The sequence below is a fragment of the Pelecanus crispus genome, chromosome 12 (assembly GCF_030463565.1).
Source record: "Pelecanus crispus isolate bPelCri1 chromosome 12, bPelCri1.pri, whole genome shotgun sequence".
In the NCBI taxonomy this organism is placed as follows: Eukaryota; Metazoa; Chordata; class Aves; order Pelecaniformes; family Pelecanidae; genus Pelecanus; species Pelecanus crispus.
In genome coordinates, this window is record NC_134654.1 from 5404489 (window position 1) to 5420655 (window position 16167).

The 16167-nt window shown below is 48.7% G+C and overlaps 2 protein-coding genes across 5 annotated transcripts in view; both read right to left on the minus strand.

Annotated features, from left to right (window-relative positions):
• GOSR1 (golgi SNAP receptor complex member 1) overlaps positions 1 to 3458 on the minus strand; it is a 32789-nt gene extending 29331 nt beyond the window's left edge. Inside the window, exons 1-4 of one of the 3 annotated variants that reach the window (XM_075719641.1) lie at positions 3423 to 3458; positions 2803 to 2911; positions 980 to 1067; positions 665 to 772 (exon numbers count right to left, since the gene is read on the minus strand). In XM_075719641.1, coding sequence (XP_075575756.1) covers positions 665 to 772; positions 980 to 1067; positions 2803 to 2911; positions 3423 to 3453 — 336 coding nt within the window. In that variant the 5' untranslated portion in view covers positions 3454 to 3458. Of the gene's footprint in view, positions 1 to 664; positions 773 to 979; positions 1068 to 2796; positions 2934 to 3417 lie in introns of all 3 variants that reach the window. The other 2 variants (XM_075719640.1, XM_075719639.1) reach the window with 2 other exon arrangements.
• Positions 3459 to 3715: 257 nt separating this feature from the next.
• The window catches only part of CPD (carboxypeptidase D), a 28061-nt gene continuing 15609 nt past the window's right edge, over positions 3716 to 16167 (minus strand). For both annotated transcript variants that reach the window (XM_075720084.1, XM_075720085.1), the window contains exons 8-21: positions 15453 to 15562; positions 14891 to 14993; positions 14293 to 14435; positions 13534 to 13703; positions 12612 to 12923; positions 11176 to 11371; positions 10761 to 10896; positions 9793 to 9942; positions 9283 to 9378; positions 9124 to 9188; positions 8832 to 8963; positions 8252 to 8437; positions 7520 to 7619; positions 3716 to 6862 (exon numbers count right to left, since the gene is read on the minus strand). In XM_075720084.1, the coding sequence (XP_075576199.1) occupies positions 6636 to 6862; positions 7520 to 7619; positions 8252 to 8437; positions 8832 to 8963; positions 9124 to 9188; positions 9283 to 9378; positions 9793 to 9942; positions 10761 to 10896; positions 11176 to 11371; positions 12612 to 12923; positions 13534 to 13703; positions 14293 to 14435; positions 14891 to 14993; positions 15453 to 15562 (2126 nt within the window). In that variant the 3' untranslated portion in view covers positions 3716 to 6635. The remainder of the gene's footprint in view (positions 6863 to 7519; positions 7620 to 8251; positions 8438 to 8831; positions 8964 to 9123; positions 9189 to 9282; positions 9379 to 9792; positions 9943 to 10760; positions 10897 to 11175; positions 11372 to 12611; positions 12924 to 13533; positions 13704 to 14292; positions 14436 to 14890; positions 14994 to 15452; positions 15563 to 16167) is intronic.

Genomic DNA, 16167 nt, shown 5'->3' on the forward strand with positions numbered 1-16167 from the left:
TCCACCAAAACCATTGTAAAAATTCAGCGCTATTTTTCATATAAATGCTACGGCTTTTACAAAATATTATGCTTTTTACATCATGTATTGCACAGATACAAAACAGAAATCAAACTGTACATGACCAGCCAAATAAAACATGCATTTTTAACTTTATTTTTAAATTAATTTTAAAATTAATTTAAAAATTAATTTTAACATTACTATGTCATGAAAACATTACCAGTTTGAAACCTGGTTGATTTATAACACTAATTAGTAGCTTTAGCCATCACATTTCCTCCAACTCCCTTTAGCAGTTTAGATGGTTTTAAAATCATATTAAGTGTGATGTTCCCTCTCATATTGCTATGTGATAGACCACACAGACAAGATAATTCATTACAGTACCTTTCCCCTTTTGCTATATAAAAGACACCTACATAAGACGGCATGCTTTACTGCTCGCTCTTAGTTAGGTACTAGTCACCAATATGACATAAAAAAATGCTATTTTTTCAACTCAGAGTTCACTGAGGGGGGTGCCTGGAGAGAGGAAAAGTGACATGGGATCGGCGGCATTTAAATCTTCTGGTAAGACATTCAAGCATGCTGTGATATCTGCACTGTTAATAATTATTCCAAACAAAGAAACAAAATAAAAGCAAGGACGTGTGTTTGTTACCTGCAATATGTCTCTATGACGCTGTAACGTATGCATCAGTGCAGCGTTCAGGGACGGGACTCCTGCACTATTTGTGTATTCTGCCATTTTGTCATTTATTCCAGTAAGCTAGAGGAAGGAAAAACAAAAACCAAAACCATGAAGTGGCTTATTCTTGTAAGTTACAATGCATAAGCTGAAGGAGCTGGCTCTGATGACAGACGCACACCTTCTGAAACACTCAACACCCACACTAGTATTTCCTAACATTCATCACAGAAACTGTACTGCAGTATTTCCTAGATGCTGAAGTAAAACCACAGTAACTTGCGTTACCTTTCCCAGAAGTTGTTCAATCTCCACAGCCATAGTCTCAAACATTCTGTCCTGGCTTGATCCATTTAAGAGAGGAGTTGTGTCAGAGCTAAGGAAGAAGAGGCAGAGCAGTTACTGCAAAGTACATCATCTTTTCATGAATCCAAGAAATAAGGAAACACTAGTGTTAGCAAGCTCCACTACACAGGTTTCCTAGGGATTAATTAAGCTCAGAAAAATTACATTTACTTATCATACATACCTTTAACTCTTATCTGAACTAATAACACAGTATCACCTGGGGAAAATGCAACCTCTCGAAAGATATGCCTGACACCAAACACTTGTCTCCTACCAGCACGTGTCTAGCACCAATACCCTTCTCTCCCCAACTTTTAAGCTTAGTTTATTTATTTATTGGCAGGAGGGAGCAATGCACTATTAGCATGTTACACCAGCTGCATAATTACTCTTTAATTACACAGTGCTAGGACAACTCACTGACCTATTAAGCAGTCAGTGTTCTACAGAGCAATACAAACCACACAATTTATCACAATTACAGTTTCATACAGTACGCTTTTTAAGATAAACTAAAACCACAATGAGAAGTCATATCTAAGCAACAGAATAGAAGCACAACACTTTGCATGCCAACCTGCAGCAGTATGACAACAAATACCTTTCAGAGACTACTCTTTGCTTTCGTAAGCTATTGTAACTAGAGTAAGAAAAGTAAGTTTTGCACAGGACAGCAAAAATAACCAAAACAATTAGATGACACGGCAAGTAACAGCACAAAACCAGAAACAAAAGAGAAACTAGGACTCTGATTCAAGAGTAACATGGTCATTCCTGAGGCTCTCTCAGGCTTCCAGAACCAGAAATTCTTTTAAAGGTTCAAAATTGATTCAGTCATCAAATGAAATAAATAAAAATACCAACACACATCCATACAGTAGTCACATTCACAAGTGATACACAGTGTTGGGACCCACAGTTAATAAGCAAGGAATGTTGGTTTTTAAAGGTTGTGCACAAGGACAGAGAAGTTGATAATTAGTGCTGTGGAACTGCAGGAAAGACCTCAACTCTGGCCCATAAGCTAGAAAGACTTGAAAAGTTTTATCATACTAATTCTTCAGTCAAACATGAATCTGCCTAAAGCAAACAGAAACTATTCAGATGTATACACACGTATATGTATGTATCTGGTTTATATATACATAAAAACATATATCTAGCTCTCACTATTATTACTCATCTTAGGAGAAAGCCAGAAAGAAACAGCTACCCCTCCTGAAGGGAGGGATGGTCTTCTGCTCAACCTTGGACCAGTCACAGCTGCTAAACACTCCAGTTCTCTTACCATTAAAACAGGGATAACAAATACTATGGTATTGTACAGTATTTATTGGTATATTACACCAGCCCACCTGGGAGGTGTAAAGCTAAATTCCCCTAACACTGAAGTCCCTGAAAACCTCCTGCTAATTTAATACAAGAAAAACTGGAAAACAAGCCGATGTAGCGAGCACTAAAAAGCCCTATCATCAGTTCGCACACTAACCCCACAGTTACACACTGAAGTTTAAATTCAGCTTCCCCTAGCGACATACATGCTCTCACGACGCACCACTGCAGCCCACACACCTTTCTAACTCACATGCCAATATCGCATCGCGACCAACACCAGCATCACAGCCTCAAGAAGTGCTGAAATGAGCCTCTTAAGAAGCTAAGCATAAAAGCAACAGGTAGGATTAGCCTTAAGAAAATTATAAAAACGAACTAAGTACCGCAAGCAGCATTTAAAACATAAAGACATGGGCTAGTACCTATACCTGTCGCGCCTTCCGTCTCGGGTGCTGCTGTAGCTGGTGCAGAGTTTGCTGAAGGAGACCAGCTTCAGGTCCAGCTCGTTCTCCAGCTGCCTCGCCTGCTTCCGGAGATCTGCACGGGGCGGCCGAGAGCAAGGGAGAAGTCACAAACCCGCACGGTGACCCCCACGCCTTTGGGGGACGCGTTTTCACGAGGTGCTTTCGAGCGGAGCTGGTGCAGACCGCTCGGGAGCCCCAGAGAGGAGAGCCCCAGAGAGAAGGGGGGAACCGACAACAGGGCGACCGCAGAAGGGGGAGCACCCCACGCTGAAAGAGGGAGGCTCACGGCTGAACACACCCGCATGACCCGCTCCACACGACCGGGAGCGTCCGGCGCGGGGTGCCGCCCCCCTCACCGCGGGCCCCGGGGCCTCCCCGCCGTGGGGCTCAGCCGGACACCGACGCCTCATGGCTGAGGGGCCGACGCCGTCCGCGCCCGGAGGCTGCAGTGGCGCCATCGACCCCCCCAGAGGCGGGCAGAGGGGAACCAGCAGCGGCACCACCCTGCCCGGGCCGGGCCGTGCCCCGGGAGGGCCCCGCGGCGCGCAGCCGCCCCGTCCCCGCCGCCCCCAGGCCCCACTCACCTTCCCAGTAGTTGCTGCTCCCCGCCGCCATCTTTGTTGTCCAACGTCAGCCGCGGCCCGGCGAGACCGCGCCGCCGAGAAGAGCGGGCCAGAGCGTCGTCCTGAGGGCGCGGTGCCCGACGGGACGGGCGGACCTCCCGCTCCAGCGCCCCCTAGCGGCTGGGCGGCCCCTAGCCCCGGCGGTCCCCATGCAGCGCCGAGCACCGGGCGGGACACGTCGGCCCCGGCCCCGGCGTCCTCCTTGCAGCCCCGAGCCCCCGCTGCCCGTCGTAGGAAGAACGAGACAAGCCAGGTGGACATCAAAATAGTTTTATACAGATTATTGGATCTCAGTATACAGGTAAAAAAAAAACCAGAGGGCCTGGCTTGAGGGCAGAGCCAGGCCTCGCCTCGCACCGCCCTGCTTCCAGGAAAAGGCGTTCAAGTCCCTTTTAAAAATGTACATTTGAAGGCACAGTGCACGGACCGACACGCTCCAGGGACGAGCACCCGCAGGGGAACCGGCTCCTCGCCAGAAGTTGCACAGGTGCTCCCGCGGATGGATGGACGGACAGACAGACGGATGGACAGACAGACTGACGGCGAGGGGAGGCTGCTCCCGCCTTCCCAAAACTGGCGACAAACAGCTCCAGCGCTTACTTGCTGCGGCTGCGAGCACGGAGCGAGAGCCAGACACCCTACCTGGTCCTGCTGCGTAGAAAAGTCTCACACGTTTGCAAAACATCTCAAAACCACTCACCTCAAAAATATGCACCTACTCCAAGCTAATTGCAGAATGCACTCTCAGAGGGAAAGGGCCGATTCCTAACGAGACTTATTGCTAGTGGGACAAAGCAAGGCCAGCTCAGTCCGTTACCTGCTGCCAGAGCAAGCAAAGCCCGAACAGAGCCCTAAGAGCCATTTGCAAACTCAACTTTAATATAAAACCCCAGCTGTGTCTCTTGTTAACGCCCTCAGAAGCAGGAAAAGTTCAGAGATTAGGCAGGGTTAACGCTATTGCGTGCTGCTGCCCATTACACATGGAAAAGGGTCACAGCCCAGGACCAAACCCCATCCCCTGTTCACCACGATGAGCTGGGAGCAGGCACAGGGATGTTCATGGCTCCCGCAGAACAGAGGCAACAAGAGCAGCTCTTTCACACCACACGGATGCAGACAGGAGCATGGGGAATCCTCAGCCTCACCTCCCTGCTCCCAGCACCCCTCCCCAGCCAGATCTCATCACGTGCTTCTTGCCATATAATTCCCTGTGGAGCAGGGAAGAAGGTATACTGGTCTCTAAGGGTTATCTTTGTCCCTCCAGATAGCTGCACAAAAGCAGCACGCAGCTGCTGAGACAATGAGCACGGCAGCACGGCCACAGGCATGTGGTTCCAGAAGGGCATCTACCACACACAGAGGCGAGGAACAGCTCCTTCCCAAGGTGATGTGGCCCAGCAGCTTTCAGCAGGGAACCCGCTGCGCTGTTCCCCCAGAGGAGACCAGGCCAGAACCACATTTGGGTGCAAACACCTCCCATACACACCGTGTGCAGGTTTCACTAGTGGACCTCCCCAGGCTGCTGGAGAACAGATCAGCCCAGGGCAAACTAGGTGCCTAAGATGTTGCTGCGCCAGGCTCCTGCACCCCGGAGCTTGGGTCAGTGGGGCAGGAATTAAAAAAGAAAATGAGCAGCAAAAAAGTAAGTGCCTATTCTAACCCCAGCCTTCTGCTCAGAAAGCATGGGAACATCAGAGATGCATAAAGGCTTTGAAAATCAAACATTTCAGCCATTCTTCCCTTCTGGACATTCCTTCTGTTCCCCACAAATCCAATGTGTCCTGGGGATGCACGCTGCGGCTCCTCTTTCCAACTTCCTGCCAAGTGCTACAAAACAGAATTTGGCTGCTTTTCCCTTCTCTTTCAGCACAGCCGTTCAGCCCTTCCTCACGCCTTGCACCCAGGCCCCCGCAGCAGCGGACACAACTGCAGACACACAAGCAGGTGGAGCTCTTGCTACATAGTTCAGGGATGCTGTAGTAGCAGAACAGAGCCAAGCCAGCAGCTAATTTGATGCCTACCATTACCAGAGCTTGATGAGAGGGTGTTTCCAAAGTGCTCTGATCACTAAACGGTATTAGACAGACAATGGCAAATGGCGCAGCTTTTCTTCAAAATTTAAGACTGAAGTTGGGCCATGGATACTCCCATGACCTCTCCCTGCTGCTCCAATAATGCTCAAATACAAAGCAGTGGTCAGATTTCACGGTTTCCTCCTGAATAGTGGTGGACTTGAGCAAAACTGATCAGGTGGAGTCAATAATTGATTGCTTTTCTACAGTATCCACCACAATCAGTTTATCCATTTGCTTAGAACAACCTCCAGTTGCTCTTTCGGACACTGTGCTGTTGTAACGCTAACATGAGACCCCAAAGGCCAAGTCTACTACACAAACAAGAAGCAACCGGGGGTGATGGGGATAAAGTTTCTTTCTTCCCCAGAAGTCAGGAACAGCAGCACTGCAGAGCTGGCAAGCAACTGAACTTTGTTGGAGTTCACCGAAGCTCTGACATTTGCTCTTTTGTCCAGCTCACACTGAGAATGGATGTCATCTCCCCCAGCTTTCAGAATGCCAAGTCACTGCCCGGAACTAGCAACACATTAGAGGTGCTCCACAACCACTGCAGATCATAGCAAGCCACATCATCTCATGGTGGGGAAAAGCTCCAAGGGAGCAGCTGAGAACCAAGTACAGTCTTTTTCCAAGGGCTGCTCCGCAGAATGTGGAGTCAAGTGAAGGATCTGGCTTCCCTCAAGTACAGAGTGGAAAACATGAAATCAAAACAGGTAAACTGCTTTGGAGTGTTGTAACTACGACCCCATGCAGGTCTTGGGGCACTTCCCCACCATCTGCTCACTGTGCTGAGATGCTGGGCAAGTGCTAGGAACTCTGCTGGCCACCCTGTTAAGTTGCCTTTCAAACAATGTCACGTGGACATCCAGATCTTGACCCAAAAATGAAACAAGCCGTGTCCTTAGCCCACACACAGCCTCCAACACCCACTGATTTGCATGTACATAGGAACAGGGCAAATAGTAGAGGGAAGTTGGGAGCTGCCACCCACGCTGAAGGACACATCCTGCAAGTTAATGTTTCAAAACTGAACCACAGGGATCGCCCCCCCTGCCACCAGGTCTGGTCCATGGGAACCTCCTTTCCTGCCCGGGAGGTGTCAGTGTTTGCTGGAGTACAATGTTTCTTCTTCAGTGTCTGTTTCATCCTGGAATTCATGGCTCAGGAGGGACTTCTTTGAGCCGGTGGACATCATGCGGATTTCGTCCTCATAATCATCGTGGTGCTGTCGGAGGCGGTGGAAGCCATCCTTGTGTCTGTTGGACTTAATTGAGCAGACACACCAGATGATACAGGCGGTGAGGACCAGAGCAGACATACTTGCACCTACCAGAAAGAAGACATCAAAGTTAATGCCATGTTCCCCCACCCCAGAGACTCATAGGCTCGCCACCATCTCTCTCCCCTTGTACAGTCACACTCACTTTCCTCACTTCACTGTGACCCTGCTCCTTCCTCCCAAGCCACAGAAAACATGCCATGCAAGAGAGCTGCTTCCAGAGCAGCACTGCACTAGCTTTATTTTCTGCGCTCGCAATCTAGGGTAGCATCACTGAGCTCCTCTGCAGACCACTGGGTATAAACTCTAGCCTCCCCAGCAGCTGCCACCTCGACAAAAAAAATCTCTTAATGCTTACCTGGTGCCACACCACTCAAAAGAAACCTTGGGGAAGAAGCAAGATGTCCTAGGTCCCAGTTCTATGCACAAACCCCATTCCAGGCATCTCTCAAAATCCATTCTGGACCATTCAGACCCCTGCAACACTCTCTCCTTCCACCCTCCCTCCCCATCTGCTGGCCCAGCATCACCAGATCCAAGGGTTGTTGGACCAGTTTGCAAGGACAAGCACGTGTTCAGAAGGGAAAGCAGGAGATAGCTTAAGTCCGCAGGCTACTTCTCCAGTTCGGTGAAGAGAAGGGTCATTGTCAGCATGAACCAGCACAGAAAGCAAAGCTCAAAGCTTTGATCAAGTGTCACTTTACCTGCAACAGTTACAACCAGCTCCCTTGGCAGACCAAATATCCTGTTTTCTGTGTCAAATACAATGAACACAGAGCTGGGTGCATCGTGACGTACAAAGACCTGCAGAAAGATAGAAGAGCTCAGACTGTCTCAAAGCTTTCACCTCTGTTAGGTGTCCAGACAAGAGAGGTACTTGATGACCAGGGCAGGACCAGGCAGATGCCAAAGACAAGTGCAATGGAAAGAAAAGCTACTACCCAAAACAACTCTGCTGTGCCGGGAAATTCTTCTCCATCCATTGTATCAAGGCAGAAAACAGCTACCCTGGGCATATAACCAGCAGCTAAACACAGGCAATGAGGCAGAGCCCCAGTAGGGGATGACTGGGTGTCGTCTCTTCTCCCAAGTAGTTAGCGATAGGACAAGAGGAAATGGGCTCAAGCTGCGCCAGGGGAGGTTTAGATTGGATATTAGGAAAAATTTCTTCACAGAAAGGGTAGTCAAGCATTGGAACAGGCTGCCCAGAGAGGTGGTGGAGTCCCCATCCCTGGAAGCGTTCAAAAAACGGGCAGATGTGGCACTTTGGGACATGGTTTAGTCTAGTCTACCCTTGATTGGTTTAGTGTGGACTTGGTAATGTTAGGTTAATGGTTGGACTGAATGATCTTAAAGGTCTTTTCCAACCTAAACGATTCTATGATTCTATGACTTTATATGACAGGGAAGATCTCCAAAGACAGACATTCACATACCTTGACATGTTTCTGCTGGTACCCGTCAGCTATCGCATCAATGTTATGCAAACCTGGAGCCAACAGCACATGGAAATAGCCACCTTCTTTAGTATAGACCTTCAAACCTTCATTAACAACAATGGTAGCTTTAGAAATTGCCTTGCCACTCTTGTCTTGGACAAACCCATGGACGCCCTTATGAACCTGAAATAAAGCATTTCAAACACTTCACATTCAGATCCAAGCATATGGCATATTTGTAACTAAAACAGGATCTAATCCTCCCCTCAAAACACAGCCCATTCTCTATCCCTGACCCTCATAATAAATAAAAGTGCACAACACTGCAAGGACTGCTCGGCCCACCATGAGGCAGAACAGCACAGATGTTTAACTCGCTTGTCAACACATTTCCTGGTCACTCACTGCCTCTGTTCAATCCATTCCTCATGTAGTCTAAATTTTGACCGTCTGTAATTACATAGCACCAATAAAAACACAAAGACTCTCCGTACTGCGCTCTTCCTCTCCCCTCCTCCCCACTCAGCCCACTACCTTCACTCCTTGCCAGAATTTCCTTCCACAGACTGCGGCTCACCTCCACGAGCATGCTAAGGAGAGATTTCCTGTGGTCTGCCCACAGGCCGGGGAGCTGCCCTGCACTCGGGAAGTAACAGCAGCTGGTGTAAACAGTGATCTCAGGACACTGACCAAAAGTAACACTGAAATCCTGCAGAAACCAAAACCACAGTTACAACAAAATAGGTGGTATTTAAAAAGCTTTGCAAAGTGCAGCTGGAGGTGGGGAAGTTCGGCCCAGACATCAGAAAAAATATGCTTTTTAATGCTGGTTTAGCAGAGGTGGAAAGCCTTATGCCGTGATGAAGTACCTTCATACTTCCCAAGTGACTGTGCCATTCAGAGCCACGGATCACACCGCCTGGAATATTCTCATCTGTGAGAGCAAGAACACAGCTGTCAGCCAGATCTGCTCCTAGCAGAGTCTAGCACAAGCTCACGGAGGGTTTAAAGGATTCAACCAAACATACCTGACTTATTTGGACAGCCTGGCTGGCCCAAATGCATCAGCGGATGGTTGTTGGCATACAGAGATGCCAAATGCTTTAGTGTTTCTTTGTTCTCCACTACAAAGAGAAAAGTGAGACTTTGAGAGTGCAACTCCTGTTCATTGGAGGGGCAGATTCCCATTCTAACCCCATGATCCTGTATTAGTGACACACTGTTTCAGGGGTATTCCAGATTTTCTCTGTCATTGAGGGGTGGTATCAAAAGCAGACTTTATACTGGCTTTGGCAGAGACAAAGTTGAAATACTGTTGTAGGAACAGAAATGCTAAGTGTTCTGATCCTTAGCTGAATCCTGTGAGGTTTTATAGCTTTACTTAGACTGTCAACTCCACACACGAAGGGCTGAACACAAAAGGAGACTATAAAACACCACCAGCGCAAGAAGCTCTTGCACCATGTGGTCACATGAACTTCTGCAGAGACAGCCCGAGGGTAACTATGTGTGCAAGGTCCTGGAGGAGTTAGTCATACCTGTCTGCGCTGGCTTATCGTACGGGTAAGTGACAAGCAGAGATCCTCCATCTAGCGCAACAGAGAGGCTGAAATCCTGCTTCAATATCAAGCTCTCTATGATGGCTTTGGTCTCAGGCTCTTGTGTCCCCAAGTACCGGGAGTAATTGCCTGTAAATCAGAACAACATATAGAAAAGGGAATTGACAACAGTTTCCTCTGCTAATTGAGAGGCCAGCAGAAGTATTCTTTGTTTATGTCTGAAATTAAGCCTGCTGCATGTATTAAAAGGTATTTCTTAGATCTGAGCAGATGCACCTGACATCAAGTAAAGCACCTAGTCCACGCTACCCATGGGGGGAATTCATCTGCCAAGCTAAACAAACATGACACATCACTATTTCCCCAAGCTATTTGCTTTTGTGACACAGAGGGTATTTCATTGTGTGGTTGCCCTCCTCCATGTCACTGAACTGACATTTTCTTAAGAAAGCATTTGGAATGCTCCCAGCCAAACCTGGCCAGAGAGAACACTTCGCCCCCAGGAAGGGTGGGCATAGCACTGATACAGTGCTGTGGATACAGCAAGCAGTTACATGGAAACCAGAAAAGCATGAAAAAAGGAGACTGTTTGCAGGGAGCATGAACAGGGGGCATTTTTTTTCAGAAATGGAGGTTTGAAAGAAATCAATTAACAGGAAAAATACATTAGCCGTTGTCCAACCTCTGGACTACTCCTAAAGAACTCTGCTTTGTCTTTTCCTTGCAAATAAGGGACTGCAAATTACCATCTGTAAGGGGGATCCAAGCTTTGGAAGCTTCCCAGCAGCTGTGCTGCCTGGGCTGCAGGGCAGGAGCGCTGCTCTCTTTACAGGTAGACCGTGTAACCAAACAACTAAACCGACCCTAGAGCAGCTAGCAGGAGACTTCTACAGCAGCCTGCATTTCTACAGGGACACTACACATCACTTTGCTCTAGTTTGCTTTACTTGCAAAGTCTGTGTCCAGATCTCTGCCATGAGCGTTAGTCTGGCCTATCTTCGATGTGCAGCCTCTCTCCTGCGCTATCTCACGTCCGTCTGGATTCAGGGAAGGCACAATCACAATCCGTGTTCGGTTAATCAGCTGAACAAAAGGAGAAGAAACAGTACATAAAGCGCAATCAGTAGGGTTCATTCTCTGTGCATCTCATTTGTCTGGATCTCACCCTAGGAACTGCTGCTTATATTGATATCAGCAGTCAGAGGTTCCCACTGGCCCTGTGGATTTCACACCTCCCCATTACGTGTGGGATCACTGCAACCTACAAGCCACTGTTAACAAGACAAGTCTCTCCCAGCGAGCACTGTCTTCTCAGGATATAACTGGAGGGCTCCAAGATGGTCCCTCGCATTGGCTTCTCACCTTTGTAACACCAGCGTTCTTCTTGTAGTTCATGCAAAGAAATTCTGCCAGTGCCAGGAGCAGCTCTGTACCAACAGGAGCGTTTCCATGAATACCAGCAACAAAGCGGATCTTTGGCTCCTCAGGCTCGGACTGGTTGGGCTTGTTGGAGATTTCGAGGGACCAGATCTGACGGAATTCGACGCTCTGACCCAAACTGCCAAGAGATGAGAAACCAGAGCATCAGCTCAGGAAGAGAGCCGCGCCCCTAGCCTGGCCCTACGGAGAAATCCTGGTGTGGAAAGGAACTGCTGCCTACCTCCATGAGGAGGCTGCAGAGACATGTGACATACAAAACACAACCACATCATGGGAGATTTGCAGCAGCACTGAATCAAATTCACTATGAACATCAGTTTGAACACAAGCATCTGTGTAAGAATGTATCCAGATCCAGATGTACGGGATGCCCAATGCTCCATGTATCTCTATATAGCCTATACCATCACCATGAATGTGGAACTGCTAAATGCCTCTGTGCCTCCAATGTTGTTGGTTTGCCCTTCCCCCTCCCCCCCCTTCAGAGCGGGATACATCTAGACATCAAAGTAATTTATAAAGCACCCAGTTTAGAGGACAAAAGCAGGCCTATTTCCACTAATGCAGAAGTTGTTGCCACAGTCATGCTATTAAGTTAGCAAACTGAATGACAGCAAAGCAAGGAACGCAATCGGGGCTGATGCAACTGGATAGACAATAGAGGCTACAGATCTGAAAAGCAGCCTTGGCACCAGCGGAGACAGCACATGAGCATGTTGTGCCTGGTAACAACAAGCAAATGAGGTCCTGGGACAAAGAGATTTGTGCTTTCTAAAGCTGACAGAGGATAAGCGCTACAGGTCACAAAGGAAAGCAGAGGACTGTAGACAGCTGGTCTGCAGGAGGGCAGAGACCTTGGCTCACGGCAAGCTAACTCAGACGTCTCGTGCTATTGAATTAAAATCTGAAGGCAGACAATCAAAAAAGGCCACTGGAGATTTTTAAGTCAAATTTGATCGCTTTTGCTGGGGAATTTTTAGCAGGGTGGATGTCAGAAAGGATTTGGAAAAGGGAGGAAACGGAGAGCATGGAACAGAGGTATTTGCAGAAACTTGGGATATCAATGCTGGGAACATTGCCAGTCCCAGGCACCCCTGGGGAACTGACAGCACCCCAGGTTTAAGTCAGTAAAACGATGTCTCAGGAAAAAGTACACGGATGCATCTGCAAGTCCCTGCAGCCAGTGCTCCGCCACCATGCCCTTACATGCGGGACTCCCTTGAACTCAGGGACCAGGGCAGGGGAGGGACAAGCTCCCCGTCTCTGCACTGCGCTCATGGCTCGTCATCTCACTGCTTCCCTACCACAGGCTGCTGTGGAGCTGTGCTGAGCTGAGCACCACTGCTTTGAGTTCTCACCTGGTGAGATTTGTGATCTCCGGGTAGTTCAGATAGAGGCCTCGGAGGAACTCCGAGAGGTCCTTGTAAGGGCGGTATCGATAAGGAGAGACATCCCTCGGGGAGGCGAGCAGGAGGCGCTCCAGACCATTCTCAGCAGACAGATCTTTGATCAGGGTCTCAAATTCTTTCTCATTGGGGTCGCTGGTGTCTGGGGTGTTCAGGACCGGCACCTTCCCCTCCTCCACTTTGACGTCTGTCCGTGAAAGAGTGAAGTTGACCTGCACCCCACCTTTGCTGCCAACTTCCACCGTCTTAGTGACCGGATCATACCTGCCCAGGGAAGAGAAGGCACAAGGAAACATCAGGGGCTCAAGGCCTCACACAACGAGCCACCTCCCTTCCTAACTAGACACTCACATGGGACTGCTACTGCTCCCCAGTCAAAAGTGAGAAGCATCTTAGAGAAAAAAAAAAGAAAAAAAAAAAAAAAAAAAAAAAGTAATAACACTTCAAAGGGACAGGAGGACAGGGAGCAGCTCAGGGCCCAACACAGCACTCAGCTGCTTTTGGCTCAGGTGTTGCAGGGTTACGTGGCAGACTGGCAGGACAACAAGTCAGGCTGCTTTAAAACCCAAAGGTTTTGGCAGCTGTTGAAATGATGAATTCATTTCTGCGGGCATCTGTCTGAAAGAGAATTTCCCCTAAAGACACTAAGTTATCAACTCCTTCCCCATACCACCTCCAAACAAGGGAAGATTTGGATTGTACACCGGCGCCAAGCGAGCAGTCTTTGACACCAGGGTAGCACCACATTGCTAACTCTGCACAGGCCGGAAGGCAGAAGAAACACCCATGCCTACGTCTGCTGTAGGCAGAGGCGGTGGGACTACTCCTGACTGGGAAGTCGGGAGTGCAGCTCCTCGTGCCATGCCTCACTCACCCTCGGGCAGATGCTGTGATTTTGTACGTCCCCTGGACCAAGAGGCGCCAGTAGTCTCCATCCCTGTAGGTGGTGACCGGGTGGTTGATGTTGGCAACGCTGATGGTGGCATTGAGAATGCCCCTTCCGTCCACAGCATCCAGCACAAATCCCCAGACGCCATGGTGAACCTGAGCACAGACCCGGAGCTCTGCTGAGTGCCAGCCCTTGCTCTACCTCCCACCCCACACATCGCTGTGGGGTCACTGACACCCAGATCCCACCAACTCCCAGCCCAGGAGCATTCCCAGAGGAGCAACATGTTCCAAAAGGGTTCAGGTTAGACTTGCCAGCGGCTGGCATGGACAAAGATCACCTGAGGAGTACAGTGAGCAATTGTTTGGCTCAGGGTGCCACCACAGCACTCTTTGCTCCACACCTTTGTTTGCATGCACCAGGTGCACAGCACTACCACCAGCCCCGACTCCAAGGAGAACGGCACATAAAGGCCACTCCGGCCTAGGGAAAACCAAGGTAGTAGCAAATAAAAAGCCCACACCTACATCGGGAAAAAGGCTGCTGTTTCCATACAGATTTTTGGTATGTTGAGAAGGAGGGGAGAGGAGTCCAGACATGTTCTGATGGGGATTATTTCTGTGGAGCAGGTACCCAGTCTGGCCAGGACTTGCTTCAGCCCGCAGATTAGCCTGTTCATTCTGGCACATCTAACACAAACCCCAGAGGCAGCTCACACAATTGCTTGGGGTCAAAGTGTCTCACCTGTTTCATGAACTGGAGGAGAGATCGGTGGTTCTGCTCCCAGTACTTTGGCAGCTCCTCAGCTTTTGGATATTTCACACAGCCCAACTCAATGGTCACTTCAAAGCAGTTCGTATGTAAGTAATTCCAGTCTTGCATCCCACCTACAACAGGAATGTAAAAAACGTTCTGACAAGGTCTCTTAAAGACAACTGTACTACAGCTCAAAAAAATAAATATACATCAGATAGCAGAGAAAGATGAAGTACAAACTACAGCACGCATTTTATAGCTGAAGAGAGAAGGCTTTTACGCAGGACAAGATTCAAGCTTCAAAGAGATGCCAAAATAGCAGGCAAATAACCACCCTCTTTGTAAATACCTCTCATGCTAATATACTGCTGTAAAATTTTATGAAACTACTTTGCTGATAGGTGGAAGAACTACACTATAAATTCCTTCCCTCAGGTATAACTTTATCTGGGTTATAAAAGAAACCCGAGTCCCAGTAGTCTGGGCTGACCAATGCAGAGTTTGTGACTGATCAGACTAAATTCTTTAAGCTGCACATGCATTAACGTGGACACAAACAATGCAAGAGATTTAAGGTCTACTTTACCTGGAACGTTGTACCACTGAGCCCCATTAGTGATGCCATGCGGGAAGTACTCGGTGGGGTACATATCCTTACAGGGGATTCCCTGATACATCTTTGCATTTTCCTAAAAAGCAAGACGCAACATGTGAAGCCGAGTCTTTGCACTCTACAGCCACTGGCACTTCTGCTCTAACATTAGTCACACACTTGGGGTTACCAAACACACAGGTTCATGCAGGCACGTGTTTGTACAGCTGCAGCACAAACCGACTGCACCCACACCCAACCGCAGCCCATGGACATTCTCGCTCTCCTCCCGGCCCATGTTTTCACCATTTTCTACCATCCCTCTGTGCATATGGCCCCCATGCCTGCACAGAGCGCTCCTCCTACAGTGCCTGCAGACAGAACGTGCCGGGCATCCACTCACGGACCACGAGCCTCCCGCAGGACCCTTCTGCTGTGCCTGCAACCCCAGGCGCCCACAGTACCTGCGCCCTCCTCTACCAGCTGCTCAGGAGGCTCCCGACAGCACAAGGAGTTAACGCAGCAGGATGTGCCTGTTTTCCCGTTAGAGCTTTACCTTGGAGTAGGAAAGTGCCAGCTGCTGAAACACAGCATCGTCTGGGGATTTACTGTATACGGCTACTCCTTGTTCATCATCATCAAAGGGGTAATTAACCACCAGAGAACCTGCAGGGGAGACAAGCTTTGACTCGTACTTGCACGCTTTCCAAGTGATCCCTCAGCCTAATGGGGGAAGTTTTTATTTTTCTCCAAAGAGTGCCAAGTCTTCTGTTTCTCAAGACTTGGCATTAAACAAAGCGCTAAGCCCAGTGGCTAGAAGAGCCCACAAAAGCACAGGAATAAGACCACACCCATTTGGGAAGGTGAACCAAAGCCACCACACATCAAAGGTTTGGTTCTTATATGCAGCAGGGCTGAACACAACCTTGTAATAATCCCTTTTGCAGAGGACAGAAAGCAAAGGGGGGTATTTCCTAGAACATGCATAGTGCCCTGGGCCCAACTGCTGTAGTTTTTCAGCCTTCTGGAGTTTATTGCAAGCACCGTCAGATTATAACATCTTTGGCTTACTGAAGCTTTCCCTAAGCAAGTTGTACTAATAGCACCATGGAACCCCAGACACCACCGCTGCTGGAGAACTGCCAGCTCCCTCGTACCCACACACGGTACTTCTGCACTACAAAATTAAACATGCTAGCACAAAGCAGCCACCTGCAAGTTACCACAGCTACAAGCCCGCAGACAAACTGTCTAGGGAATAAGCTGTAATA